The sequence below is a fragment of the Cryptomeria japonica genome, chromosome 7 (genome assembly GCF_030272615.1).
Source record: "Cryptomeria japonica chromosome 7, Sugi_1.0, whole genome shotgun sequence".
NCBI lineage: Eukaryota > Viridiplantae > Streptophyta > Pinopsida > Cupressales > Cupressaceae > Cryptomeria > Cryptomeria japonica.
The window spans coordinates 751854829-751869563 of record NC_081411.1 but is presented as its reverse complement, the minus strand read 5'-3'; the positions used below and the strand labels follow the sequence as shown (position 1 = coordinate 751869563).

Here is a 14735-nt window from a genome sequence, read left to right as displayed (position 1 = left end):
ATAAAATTAATATTGTATTTTAATATTTTAATATATTATAATTTTGTAAATTTAGACTAAATATATAATATATTTAATATTTATATATAGTTACTATTCAATTATGTTTGTTTTTTATATGAAATTTATTTATATTTACTATTTATCTAATAGTGTATAATAAAAAATATTAAATATATCTACAATCTAATATTGTATTATAAAATCATATATTTATATTGACCAATATAAATATTTTGTATTATATATGTTTCTAATTTATAAATTATTACAATAATATTTATTATTTATTATATTATATATCTAATATACATTATTAACATAATAAAATAATCTAATATATAGTTTAGGTATATTTTTAATATAAAAATATTTAAATTAATTTATAAGAAATTTATCAACTGAATTGACTTTCTATGGGTTGAGATGGAAATAAAGAGAGGGAGAGGGAGGGAGTGAGACGATAGTAGGATCATAAGAGAGAAAAAGAAGGCAGATGGAGGTAAATAGAGATGCATGGAATGGTGGGTTGACAAGGAAATATTAAAAAAACATAGGTAAAAGAGAGGGGGGCAGAGGTGAGGGAGGCGGTGGGAGGTTTGACACGGAGATATAGAGAAAATATAAGAAATTGAGAGGGGGGAGAAGGAGGGAGAGGTAGAGAGAAGGAAAAGAAAAGTGAAATATAGATGGAGAGAGACGAAAAAAAAAAAGAGATAAAGTGGGAGAGGAATAGATAAGGAAAGAAACATATGGAGAAAAGAAAGGAAGAGAGAGAATTTAAAGAAAGGAGGAGAGAGAGAGAGTTGACAAAAAATGAGAAATAGAGATATATATAAAATGGTATGTGTTCATAAAGAGCTACACTCAAATTAGTACACCATTCAATTAAAGACAATTCACCTTTAAGACCTAGCTTTTAGGTATGTATAGAGAAGGCTTATAAAGAGAGGAAGAGAGAGAATATAGAGGACTGGGAGAGAAAAATGAGGGAAGACGAAACAATAAAAAGAGAAAATAGAAAATTATAAATATATAGAGAGAGAGAGATTTGTGCCAAAAATACAGAAGATGATACATGTCTATAAGAATTTGAGCTCAAATTAACACACTATTTACTTAAAGATAAATCACTTTTAAGACCAAACTTTGACATTACCCATTTCACAAAATACATAGATATAATATTTAAAAAGACTTTCAATAGTGCCAACAATACAAAGACGATATACAAATCTATATTCCACACTACTTGTTTAAAGACAATTCACCTTTGATACTTTTCGAAATACCTTCTGCCAAAAAGATGCAATTGCTAGTAATTACTAGCACGTTCTGCCTAGGGAAAATATTACTTCTGATTTACCGACTCTGTCAACTATATCAACTTTGTAAAAGTGGCAATAAGCTGTGAAATGCCTCCTCTAGTCTTTGCTCTTCCACCCTCACAACCAAGCATTTCTCTATTTTGTCCTCTTTTACTCTATCTTCTATTTCGGCTTCCTCTCTGTTTGCTTCTATTTCGATTTCCTCGGCAGATTGCCAGTCATAATACCCGCTCTGCAGTGTGAAACCAGCTAACAATATCCATCTACCTTTCTCAACATTGGGTAGATATTCGAAGAATTTACGTCCTCCACGACAATGGGGTGATAGCTGCAGTTGCATTTGCGAAGAAACACAATTTATAACACAACAGATCATGATTGCATCGCCATTAGAGGATTGGACGCGCACAAATTTTGACCTGGACTGAATTTTGTGGTTAGAGAAGGAGTCAAAGACCACCAGATTCGGAAGGAGCAAAAAAGGCATAAGTGAGGACGCATCAGGGACTGCGCGAGAACATACTTTTATTTCACCTGGCCATTTCTGCAAATTTCTTGCACAACATTCAGTCAATACACAATCAGATGAAAATAATGAGAAAATTTTATTGCTAGAGACTATTATTACCTTAATTGTTTGAATGCAACGTTCAATAGCTGATCCCTTGTTTGCTCTAATTTCCACCCTCCTCAATTTGTCCATTTGCTCCAAACTTTCTATAACAGGCACATCCCAACAGGTCTCTATCCGCAAGCTTTCCAATCTCGTGCAATATTCCAAACCTTCAATTTCCTGAATTCTGTAGCAACCACCTCGTAGTTCAAATTCTCTGAGAGAAGTGGAATGTTCAAAGCTGGGAAGCTCATCCAACTCTGGACATGACACTATTTTGAGGCGTTCAAGGTTTACCAGATCACAAGTAGCCCTTATCTTCTTCAATATTTTACAGTATTTCAATTCTATTGACTTGATTGTCGTTGGTAGTGCTTCGATCTCCATTAAATGATCCATAGAAGAAAGAGAGAGACTCTGGAGGCGCGGATAACGGTCTTCAGAGACTGAAATCCTGCACACTTCTGTATTATGTAGAGTAATCTGCTTAAGATTCCTCAATGCAAAAGGTAAACATTTAACTGGGCACACCTGTATTGTTAAATGCTCTAAGAGATTAAGACGCTCCACAGAGCTCGGTAAACATTTCAGGCTGTTACAATGAATAATTTTAAGTTCGGTTAAGGAGGATAAAGCTCCAAGAGAGTTAGGACGCAAGGATTTTAGTTTGGGACAGTCACGAATTACAAGATTCGTCAAGGAGGATCCTCCAAGGGAGTTGGGCAAGTATTTTAGTTTGGGACAACTGCAAATTGAAAGACTTTTTAAGGAGGACAAATTTTGAAGAGGGGGGAAATATTCGAGGTTGGGAGAGTAAAATATTGAAAGATTTGTCAAGGAGGACAAATCTCCCAAAGAGGTGGGTAAGCTTGTCAACAACTTATTCCCAATGGTCATCTTTTGCAGTCTTCTTAGTTGACCGATGTTAATTGGCAGCTCCCTTAACCTGTCTGTCCCCTTCAATAAGAGCTCTCTCAAGGACGCCTGATTTATGATATGAGAAGGCAATTGTTCCACTCGCACACAACCAAATAGATCCAAATGCTCCAGCTTTGTGATGTTTTGGAAATCCTCTGGCCTAAGTTTGAGCTGTTCACACAAAGATAGATCGAGATATTGTAGGAGCATCAAATTCTTAAAAGAATCTGGCAACATACTCAATTGCGTACACCAGCTTAAATCCAGAAACCGCAGATTTCTCAAATTGCCAAAACTAGTGGGTAATGATGATAGCTTTTTACAGTATTTTAATTGCAAGTGCTCCAATGATTGAAGACGGCAAAATTCTTCAGGAAGGCTTCGAATATTGAAGCCATTTATGATTACTATCTTTTTCAACACATTGAGACGTCCTATTGAGTTTGGAAATCTTTGGAATTTGAGGCATCCTGAAATGACTAACTCTCTCAGCTGCAGAGGAGCCTGCAAACCATTTCCGAGTTTAAAAACGTAGAAAATTCAATGATTATTGAAAGATTAAAATTATAGATTTAATAGATTTGAAAGGAAAGATACATTGTCAGCCTCCCACAGATCTTTTAAGTGATGTTCCTCTCCGTCTTCATATAATTCTAAAACCCTCAATCTTTTGAATGAAAACCTTGATGAAAGATTTCTCTGCCCAATTTGAAACCAGCGAAGCCAGACCAGCCCTTGTGATACTTCACCCATTGTTCTATTGAAATAATCTCGTCTAATCACAAAAATCCTCGGTCCAAGTATAGAGGGCACGAGTGACAAATTTCTTCCAATAGGATTGCCCATGAGTTCACCGTCCGAGCTGACCCTGCTGGAACGGCTCATTATGGGGAAGGACTTTCCGCGCTAAATCAGAAATGCATTAAATGATAAGAAAAATAAGCATAAACCCAAAGCCATATACGAACAATTAAAATTAGTAGAACTAGAGAAACAAAGGACACAGAAAATCACACAGGTACCTCATGGCAAAACCAAGTTTTTATTTCGCTTGAGACGGCCATTATTCCTCGGATGTCATTTCTTGTCTGCAACAAAGAAAAAACAGAATCTTATAGAAATGAAAACTGTTCGATCACATACATGGAGCAAGGAGTTAATCCGAACTGATCAAAATGGGCTAGGGATGCTATTTAAGCCGTAGAAACAATAAATTTCTTAGACATGAACATACGGGTAGAGAAAGACATTGTCCTTCCACAGTCTATACATTAAATAAAATTAAGCATTAACCTCACCTTTTTTGATTCAGAGTACTAATAAAATAAAATTAAGCATTAACCTCACCTCTGTTTGATTCTCAGTATTAATAATCTGTTGGGGTAGCCAAAGTCGGTAAGGTGAATGCTGATTTGCAATTTCCCTTCCTAAATCTCTTAAATGATCATGCATTTTTATATAATTGTATTGGTCGAGTTCAACCAAACATTTATTCAATAGTTTTTCCCAACCATGTAGACCGCTCCAACCTGATCCATTCCATATTTCAATTGCCAAACTGTTTTCCTCTCCTATAAAGAAACAAGCAGTGTCAAGAAACATCTCTTTCTCTTCATAATCAAGAACATCATAACTCAATTTGAGTTTCTCTTTAATACCATCAGGCAATATTCTGGAGATCTTATCCAATAGAGACTCCCAGTATTCTTTGCGAAACTCTCCATATAACTGTGCTCCAAATATCTTGAGAGACAGGGGTAATCCTCTACAAACCTCTACAAACCTTTCAACAAGTTTTTCAAATCCAACTAGAGGAATGGATTTTGAGAAAGCATGCCAAGAAAAAAGCTGCCTTCCATAAAGTTGATCAAGTGCTTTCATTTCATACACACGGGATATGCCCTTAGATCTGAGGACTTCCTTCTCCCGTGTTGTAACAATGATAAGACTACCCGATCCAAGGGTGTCTTTTACAGGCAACAGAGCATCCAGTTGATCTACATCATCCACATCATCTAGAGCAATGAGCACCCTGACAGATGTCAAATGCCTTGTAAGAAATGCCTTCCCTTGTTCTATATTGTCAAATTTTATATCTTTTTTGACACCAAGGTCATTAAGGAGTTGAATCTGCTTTTTCTGTAACACGCCTTTGGTTGCACCATCTCTAACATCAAAAATAAAACTGGACCTCTGCATGGATGAGGACTTTTTGTTGTAAAGATGTTTGGCAAGTGTGGTTTTGCCAGAGCCACCCATGCCCCAAATTCCCACAATTTGTACAGCCTGATCAGATTGGAGTGTGTTCATCTCAAAGTCTTGTTCCATTTCTTCCAGACCAACTGGATGGTTTGCAACTACTAATGGCACGTTGTTTATTTCTTTTAATACAACATTCACAATATTCTTCAGAAAACTCCCTTCATCACTGTAAAAACATTCAAAAATCAAAATAGAACAGACGACTAGGCTAAAGTTAAATACATAAATAAAGGGATAGAACGCATATTTATTGAGGTTGGAGGCCAAATGTTTAGTACTCACTCATTATTTTTAATGATTTGACCATCGTAAAATGAGACATTGTGAAGGGCCGTTTTCCAGTCCTGAAGCTTTTCTGGGCTGTACCTACCCTTCATATCATACTCCTCAAAAGCATCGACATAGATTCCCTTCCCTTGAGCTACATATCTGAGATCTGTAGGCTCTACATAGTAGAACACAGGAATAATTTTGGCCCCAGTTTTAAGCATAAATGAGAGCTCTGCCAAACACCAAGGTGATTTTGCATAGTTCTCAGAAAAAACTGCTATATGAATAGAAGCACTACGCATTGCTCCTTCTAATGTTGCAGGCAAGAAATCGCCATATTCCAACTCCTCCGAATCTAAAAATGCTGTCACCTTTATCTCCTTAAGGATATTATAGATACTGCGAGCTAATGTGTGTTTGACATCTTGTCCACGATGATTAATGAACACATCGTAGCACGGCTTTTGCTGAAGTGTTGAGGCAGAAGTAGATGCAGATGGTGCGAGTTCATGAAAAGCACCCATATTATCATCATCCTCATTCTTTCGTTTACGACCAGCTGTAGAAGTAGATGCCATAGAATTGTGCTGAAGTGAAGGCGATGAACGCAAGAAAGCAGACTCAATGTTGGGCGAGGTGAATCGCCAAGTATTTTCAGTAGCGAAGAACTAGATAGTAAGTGATGGGATAAGAAATGATCAAACACAGATTGAGTGGGTGTGTTGTTTGATATGAAATTGCGTGGAGGAAACACAGAATTTGAAAAGAAACCTAGAAAAGTAATGAAAAAGAAGCGGTAAGTGCCTAGTAAGTGTAAGAGAAGAGGGAGTGGAGGATGAATCTTACACGTTACGGCGTGATTTGTGGAAGAGGTGGACCCATTTCGTGAAAAAGAAGGTGATAAAGATGTGGGCACTGGCACTTATGGAACAATGGCAAGCTGGTAAAGTAGTCGGTGGAGCTCCTGCAAATACAGCTCCAGCTCTTCGTACTAAAAAAGGAGGAGCGAGTAAAGAATACAAGTGGAGAATGGAATCATCGGAATATGTAGTGTTTATATTTTAGATAAATGCAGTTTCATCTGTTCGTACAAAAAGAAGAGGCCTTAAAAAAAAGTGGAGAATGGTACTATCAAAACAAGTGTCACGTAGTGGCGAGTACTTACCTTATAATATTGATATAATATAATAATTGTGAATATAAATTTTATATATTAATATAAAAATATAAGAAAATTAGTATTAATCATAACTAAATAAATCTAGTTAATTATTATAGAATTGATTTAATATTATGATGTAACATTGATATAATAAGACAATTATTAACATTAATATTTAAAAATAAAAAAATAATAATTTAGCATCAATAATAAAATAAATAAATCTAATTAATTATTCATTAATTTATATTATATAAATAACAAATATGTCAATTTCAATTGATTATTAACAAATTAATATATAGATGAAATTATTAATTATAATTACATAATATTAATAAGAAATATTTTTTAATATAAATATGATTCACTATATCAAATAATTTTATTTTTTTTAATTTCATAATAATTAATATGTAATGTAGATTATAATTTAATTAACATAATGATATTATTATAATAATTGAATTATAATTAAAAAATTATTTACCAAAATGGGTTTGAAATAGTTTTATTTGCAAGTACTAGAAGAACCGTGGGTCTTTATTAAATAGAGGATGGTATTTTTAATAAATAAAAATAATAATATAGACACTCTTAGTTATGGGTAAATCATTGAAGTATGCAACAATAAACCTTAATAAAATATTAGTGGGAGCATAAAAACGGAAGTGTCCATGAAATTAGCAAGCCTTCGAAAAATCCGTCTATAACAAGTAAAACTATATTGTCCAATGGTTGATAAGAAAAATAATTTTTCTAATTTGTAAACTTAAAAAATATGCATGTAGACTTTAAGAAAAGTAACAAAGTTTAAAAAAATAAAAAAATACTTGTTTACAATTGGTCTAATTAATTTTTTTTAATAACCATTTAAGCATAGAAAAAAAAAATTCATTACAATAGTATTGCCTAACGACAAGTACTAATAATGGTGGTAATATAGATCATAATAATAGGATATAAACTAATTTGTATAAGGGATTAGATAGAGTTATTTGGAATATAATTTTAATTGTTTGTAAAATGAAAAAAAAAGGTGTGTAAAGAATTAAAGTGGAGAATGAGATAATAGACTAATGGCGTATGTAATAGTTATTTCAAATATAAAGAAAAGGTATGTAAAGATCAAAAATAGAGAATAGGACCATCTCCATAATAGTGTATGTCATAGATCACAATAATGGTAGACATCTTTTTAAAAGTTTCAATTTATGAAATAAAAAGATTAATTTTTATTAAAATATATTTTCATTAAAAGTAATTACCAAAAGAAAAGGCCTGTAAAGATCAAAAGTAGAGAATGGGACCATCACAATAATGGTGTTTGCAATAGATCACAAACATGGTAGATGTCCTTTTTAAAACTTTTAATTTATTAAATAAAATATTTAATTTTTATCAAGGAATATAATTTAAATAAAATATATTTTCATTAAAAGTAATATCATAATATTATAATATTGTTATAAGAGTTTTATTAATTTAATTAATTTTATTTAAGTTAATTTAAAATAGATACAATTATAATAAAATTAATTTATATAATTAAATTAAGGTTGATGTGTATGTGGAAATTAAATTGAAAATAATATTTAGTTAGATTTTAATGATGAATTTTTTTTGTTACAAACATAAAAAAATAATTCAACATTTTTTTAATTCAATTTTTTTTTTTAATTTGAAAATTCTACTAGATATTGTTATCATTCAAAATTGCATTTACATAATTGATCTCCACACATGCAGAAGTGAAAGTGTCTTATAATTCATGGAAATGATCTTGCACTTCATAAACAATTGCATCTTGCTCACCTTGATCTTTGATATCTAAATGGTTGTGAGGACTAGTAGAGTTTATAGGCACCTTAAGGAATTTAAAATATTTTGGCACTAAAAGGATAAATAGTCCATGCAAATTAATAGACAGTTCTTGAATCTTTTGTCTTTGACACTCCATTGAAACCTACAAAATAGACATAAACATTCACAATAAATAATTTCCACCACACAATTTGAGATTATGAAATACAAATTGCTTGAGTGGAAATTATCTTCAAAAAGTAAAAGAAAAAGAAAAGAGAAAGGTAAGTGATTTCACTTGTTATAGAATGTGGCATAAGGCTCAAACTATATAAAATGAAGATATGGCTATATTGTTGTCTTAGTTAGAGGGCTTGACCTATATGTGGAAAAATGTAAAAAGCACTTTCAATATACATACAAAAGTAAGAGAGCTCTAATTACACAAAAAATGACTCCATCTAAACACGGTGACATGCCAAAAGTTCATCATATGAATATGGACTAGATTCAATTATACAAATAGTGTGATCCAAAAAGGATTTGTCTCAATATGGTAATAAAGCTCTATCTAGCATCAAAAAATTGATCATAATTAGAAAGGATAATGTAAGATATGAAATCACCTACCTAATAACTCCATCTTGTACTTTTGCACTCATTTTAGTTTTCATTACTTCTATATGTTAAAGATTATATTTCACTAAATTTGATTTTCTTGATGATCAAAAAAGGAACCCATAAGGGTCCTAAACTCTATAAATCATGCCTGGACTTCCTAGAAAATTTTAAAACCATATTTCTCAAGAACCTAATGTCCTTGGGCATTTTGGCCTCAAATGTAACAACCCTTAGTGTTCTAGGGCCTATGTTTAAGTTTGCAAAATTATAGGTTCCCCTCTCTTGTATGGCCTAATTTTGCTAGCTCTCTAATGATTTGTTGCCTAAAAACTTAGTTGAGGTTCATATAATCTTAGATTCTTCCCCCCAAAACACATTAGATTTTCAACTAATGCAAGAATAAAAGACTTAGTGGCTCTATCTTTTATTTATACTTAAGGGATTACATAAAACGTTATTCAAAAGTGAAGAGGTTAAATACTATAAATCTAAAGCACATGGGTTTAGGGATATAATCATAACCCTACTATCTACTATTTTCCCCTCCTCTTGATCATATCTTAGTTTATTTCCCCTCAATTTCCCATTACATAAAATCTCATGTATAGGTCCTCATACATCAAATCAAAAACTTCTTCTTGATTTCCCTAGAAGCTTATCTAAATCTCTATTGTGATCCTTCTGACATCTTGGTTTATCTCTATAGTCATGTTTTTATCTCTTTCTCTCTTTATGTATGTATGTATGTATGTATGTATGTATGTATGTATGTATGTATGTATGTATGTATACACATCTATCTATGTATCTATGTGTTTGTGTGTATGTATATGTGTGTATATATGTATATGTGTGTATATATGTATATGTGTGTATGTATGTATGTGTGTGTTTGTATGTATGTATGCATGCATATACATGTGTGTATATTGGCGTATTTAATAATTCATATATTTGAACATGTGTATATATATTTTTCATCTTTCACGAATGAGTAGTTATGCAATATTCTTGAGATAAAATCCTATCAAACTTAGAATATATTGACCAAAAAAATATGCAAGATGAGAAGTGAAAAATGACTTATCAAGGCAATGTAACCAAATAGATAAGAACAACCAAAACCAAAATGATGTTACAACATAAGGTGCCATTTCACCTATGACTTATGGTGCATATCATAACAATATAAGCAACAAGGTCCATCATTTTGTGTGTGTGAGAGAGAGAGAGTTCTGAAGATTGTGGTGCACATTTCATTATTCTTGTTTTTCTTCCCTCTCCCTAGTGATGCTCTCCCTCCTTGTCTGAGATGGGAAAACTAATTTTGTATATCTACCTTATTAATCCAACAAGGTGATTAGTCCATTAATCATAGTATAAGTCATTCACTAACATTACAACGATAATAAATTCACATCTACATCTTTTTAAGCACATTGATATAGTAGGGGAGGGGAGGATGAAGTATTATATGCTAATTCCAAATCAATTCAACATTAATTGTCATTAATAACTTCTCCTAGCATCACATCTAGCCTCAAGACCAAAACGTTGCTATTAGCATTTATTGATCTTTCCTTAATCATTAAGAAAATTATTAAATGATGAGCATAAACACACATTCACATAAATGAACACTAGATTTATGTGGAGACTTTGAAGGGGAAAACCACAATAAGAATAGTTGCTTGGATCTACTACCCAAATCAAACCTCACGGATATAAAATAAAGGACTTATAATGTTCAATAGGAATCAACCTACCAAAGACACCAATTGCTAAATATGTTTGTAGGAACCAACCTATAAGAGACACCAATTCCCTAAACAAGGTTTGAGCACCAACCTAACATATGAGACACCAATCTCAAATACAACAAGATATACAAGAGATGTGTTATACGGACCTTAAAGGTTGAATCCTCAACATCTTCATCATCTAATCTACTTCAAAATGCCCTCACACCATGCATGAGAACTTCAATTGAATTCAAATATTGATTGGTCAGTTATCAATTTTTCTCGTGCATCCTTAATCATTCCTACACGTGAACTCTTAGGAGTGAATCAAATAACAATATATGTATCCCAATAATGATTACCACTTCATGTTTTCCTAGAAAATATTTAATAATATTTGCAAGTTGACCTTATGCAAATTCATCACTCAAATGTGTAGTATAGGTCCTAAAGCCCACATCTTAAACAAAAAGTAAGGACATGTTATGTGTTATCCAACACACACACAACTGGACCCAATAAGCATCTCCATGATTCATCTAGTTGATAACTAGTGAAATTCTTCTAGCGCATTCATCCAAAACACTAGAACAAAATGTGAATTGGCATAGTGAACATTATGTTGCTTCTATCATCTTGCCTATTGAAGCTTAAATTATGAAATTTTGGAATATGATGCTTAATACTCAACTTAAATTTAATTCTAAATTGCAATCCATAAAACATCATTATAGTAGAATGTGATACAAAACAAGTTGCTAATGTATATATAGTGTCTAAGTAACAAACCTCATAAGCATACCATAGAAACTTTTGGAACACCTTAAGCAATTGGAATAGTATATGATGATATTATTAACATTCTACAAGAGATCTATCTACATAGATTGCAAAGTTATCCTTCCAGAACTCAAATGCTTAGACATGATGTATGTCAAAAGTAACTAACATTATTGTAGCTTCCAAACTCTTGAAATCAAGTATAATTGCACTAAATTCTTACTAGCTCCTTTACCATCAATGGAAACATAATGTTCAACACATATTTCTAACCAAGATATAACCAATGTTTTCATTTACCTTAACATAAATAAATAAAAACAATCATAGTATAAATATCCACAAAATTGATTGTTTGGTATCATAATTTAAAACGCATATTAAATTATTTAACTTAAAGTTAGTTAAAATGGCATAGTCAACTTGATTCAAAAACAAGGTGTGACACTTATTATTAAATATAGTGATTAAACAAGAATTTGTCCATACAAACATTAAATTGACAAACTATTGGATGTATATTAATAGCATTACATGGTAAACCATCCATGCAATTACTAACATATAGTGGGTGATAGTATTTATTATATGGGATCTCATAATATAAAAATATAATAAATGGTAAAGAAGAAGAAGACAAGAACTTTTAGAGCAAATCATAAAAATAAAATAGTCATGGCGTGTGTGATGCTAAAAATGTGGTAAATAGAAAGGCATACACATATAATGAGACGATAAAACATAATGGAAAGCTTAATTGAAAACTAAATTAAAGATGCAAACCATAAGCCTTCCTTGAAATGTTCCATTTTCCTCTATTCTTGAGGACCTTGAAGGTGTTGGATTGATTGGCTCTCAGGGAAGCAATGACCTCCAAAGTGGCAACTCAAAAGTTGAGTAGCTACTTGGTCATGATTGATTATGAAAATGATATGAAATGCATGATCTAAGAAAGTAGATTAGCATGCTATGATTAATCCAAAATGCTAATTACTAGATGATTGAAATGAAAATGCCTATAGTAATAATGCTAAAACTATGAATGCAAGGGATACTTATTTTTCCAAAATAGGGGGATATTTATAGGAATTCCAAGGCCAAAGTTGAGGTGTCAGGAATCAACAGTCCAGATCTGATCTAAAGATATCAAGGGCCAAGATTAAGGAAGTTGGAGAAGAGGTTGGAGGAAGGGACACTTGTCATCTTTGTGGTGACAAGTGTCAAGGATCCTTGCTCATGAGAGGGCAAGTGTCCAAGGGAGGAGACATGTGGCAAAAGTGCCATGTGTCTCAAGGGGAGAATATCTCCACCATAGGAGGTTAGGATAACGAGGTTAGAATGTGCAAGATAGGATAGGGTTAGTTAAACGCAGGGTTAGGTGGAATGGGTTAGGTTAGGTGGTTAAAATTTAGGAGCCATGTGCTCATTTGAATTTAGAAATTCAAATGAGTGGAAAATGGTAATTAATCTCAACAAACTTGAGTTTGTTAATCTTAATTAGGAATTAGAAGAATTGATTAAAATGAGGGGAATTAATTAATCAAAGGGCGATATGAAATGAGCTATATAAATAAATCATGTAGATTTATTTACTAGTAGATGAATAGAGAAATTAATCAAATTGCTTGTGAATTAAACTAATTGGGAAGGGAAATTAATCAAATAACTGTGTGTTTAATTAACTATCTTCAAACCATTTTTTAGGTGTATACATTTTGCCCCTCTTTGAAGCGATGTGTGACAATGCCTTGGTTCAAAGAAAACTCGATGATGATGTTGTTGATATTGATTTTGATATGATGCAGATTTGATCTTGATTTCGATGCGGATTCGATGTTTTAGATGATAAATCTTGATATGATGTGGTTTCGACGTTTGAGATTATAAATCTCGATATGATGCCCTAGACGCTGACTAATAGATATCGATGAGAGGATGCCCCCTCGGGAGATGAATCAGATAATTTTTGCAATGTTTTTGAATTTTTTGTTATTTTTTAATTTTTTTGAAATTGTTTTTGAAATTTTTATGATTTTTAGATTTTTAATGATTTTTTCAATTTTTAGATATTTTTAGAGTTGATCTGATTCATTTCCCGATAATAAATTTGAAAACATTTCCCTACCAAGTTGATTAGTTCATTAGATGATTAAAAATTAGTGGAATAAAAATGCCACTTAAATGCCCCATTGTGAGTTTAAAAAGGTGAATTATTTTTACCACTCTTCATTTGTGCACTTCAGTTGTTCAAAAAAATTTCTCTAGAGGAAGGAATGGTGATCTCGTACCACCAACAAAGGTTCAAGTGAGTTCGGCGACATGAGCGTCCTCTAGCCTACGGTCCACTGGTACATACTTCGATAAAACCTAGCTTTGTCAATTTTTTAGTTGATTTTTGAAAAATTTAGCCATTTGTATAAAAAATCATTTTTTAGCATTTTCGTCATGTGGGTTTGTAAAAAAATTATATTTTTGACATGGTGTGATGCTAAAAATGTGGTAAACAGAAAGGCATACACATATAATGAGACAATATAAAACATAATGGAAAGCTTAATTGAAAACTAAATTAAAGATGCAAACCATAAGCCTTCCTTGAAATGTCCCATTTTCCTCTATTCTTGAGGACCTTGAAGGTGTTGGACTGATTGGCTCTCAGCAGAGCAATGACCTCCAAAGTGGCAACTCAAGAGTTGAGTAGCTACTTGATCATGATTGATTATGCAAATGATATGAAATGCATGCTCTAAGAAATTAGATTAACATGCTATGATTAATCCAGAAGGCTAATTACTAGATGATTGAAATAAAAATGGCTATAGTAATGATGCTAAAACTATGAATGCAAGGGATCCTTATTTCTCCAAAATGGGGGATATTTATAGGAATTCCAAGGCCAAAGTTGAGGTGGCAGGAATCAACGGTCCAGATCTGATCTAAAGATATCAATGGCCAAGATTGAGGAAGTTGGAGAAGAGGTTGGAGGAAGGGACACTTGTCATCTCTGTGGTGACAAGTGTCCAAGGGAGGAGACATGTGGAAAAAGTTCCATGTGTCTCAAGGGTAGAATATCCACACCATAGGAGGTTAGGATAGGGAGGTTAGAATGTGCAAGATAGGATAGGGTTAGTTAAACCCAGGGTTAGGTGGAATGGGTTAGGTTAGGGGATGGTTAGGTTAGGTGGTTAAAATTTAGGAGCCATGTGCTCATTTGAATTTAGAAATTCAAATAATTG

At 32.6% G+C, this 14735-nt stretch overlaps 2 protein-coding genes across 2 annotated transcripts; both read right to left on the bottom strand.

Moving 5' to 3' along the window:
* Positions 1 to 1162: 1162 nt before the first annotated feature.
* On the bottom strand, positions 1163 to 5281 carry LOC131049577 (disease resistance protein RUN1-like). Its single transcript, XM_057983633.2, has 5 exons — positions 4207 to 5281; positions 3882 to 3947; positions 3457 to 3765; positions 1957 to 3363; positions 1163 to 1872 (listed from the first exon to the last, which is right to left on the bottom strand). Exons 1-5 carry the CDS (start codon positions 5185 to 5187, stop codon positions 1384 to 1386), a joined length of 3252 nt encoding a protein of 1083 aa, XP_057839616.2. The 5' UTR covers positions 5188 to 5281; the 3' UTR covers positions 1163 to 1383.
* A 118-nt stretch (positions 5282 to 5399) lies between these two features.
* LOC131856986 (toll/interleukin-1 receptor-like protein) lies at positions 5400 to 5969 on the bottom strand. Its single transcript, XM_059208964.1, has one exon. The coding sequence runs from the start codon at positions 5967 to 5969 to the stop codon at positions 5400 to 5402; it is 570 nt and encodes a 189-aa protein (XP_059064947.1).
* Positions 5970 to 14735: the final 8766 nt, after the last annotated feature.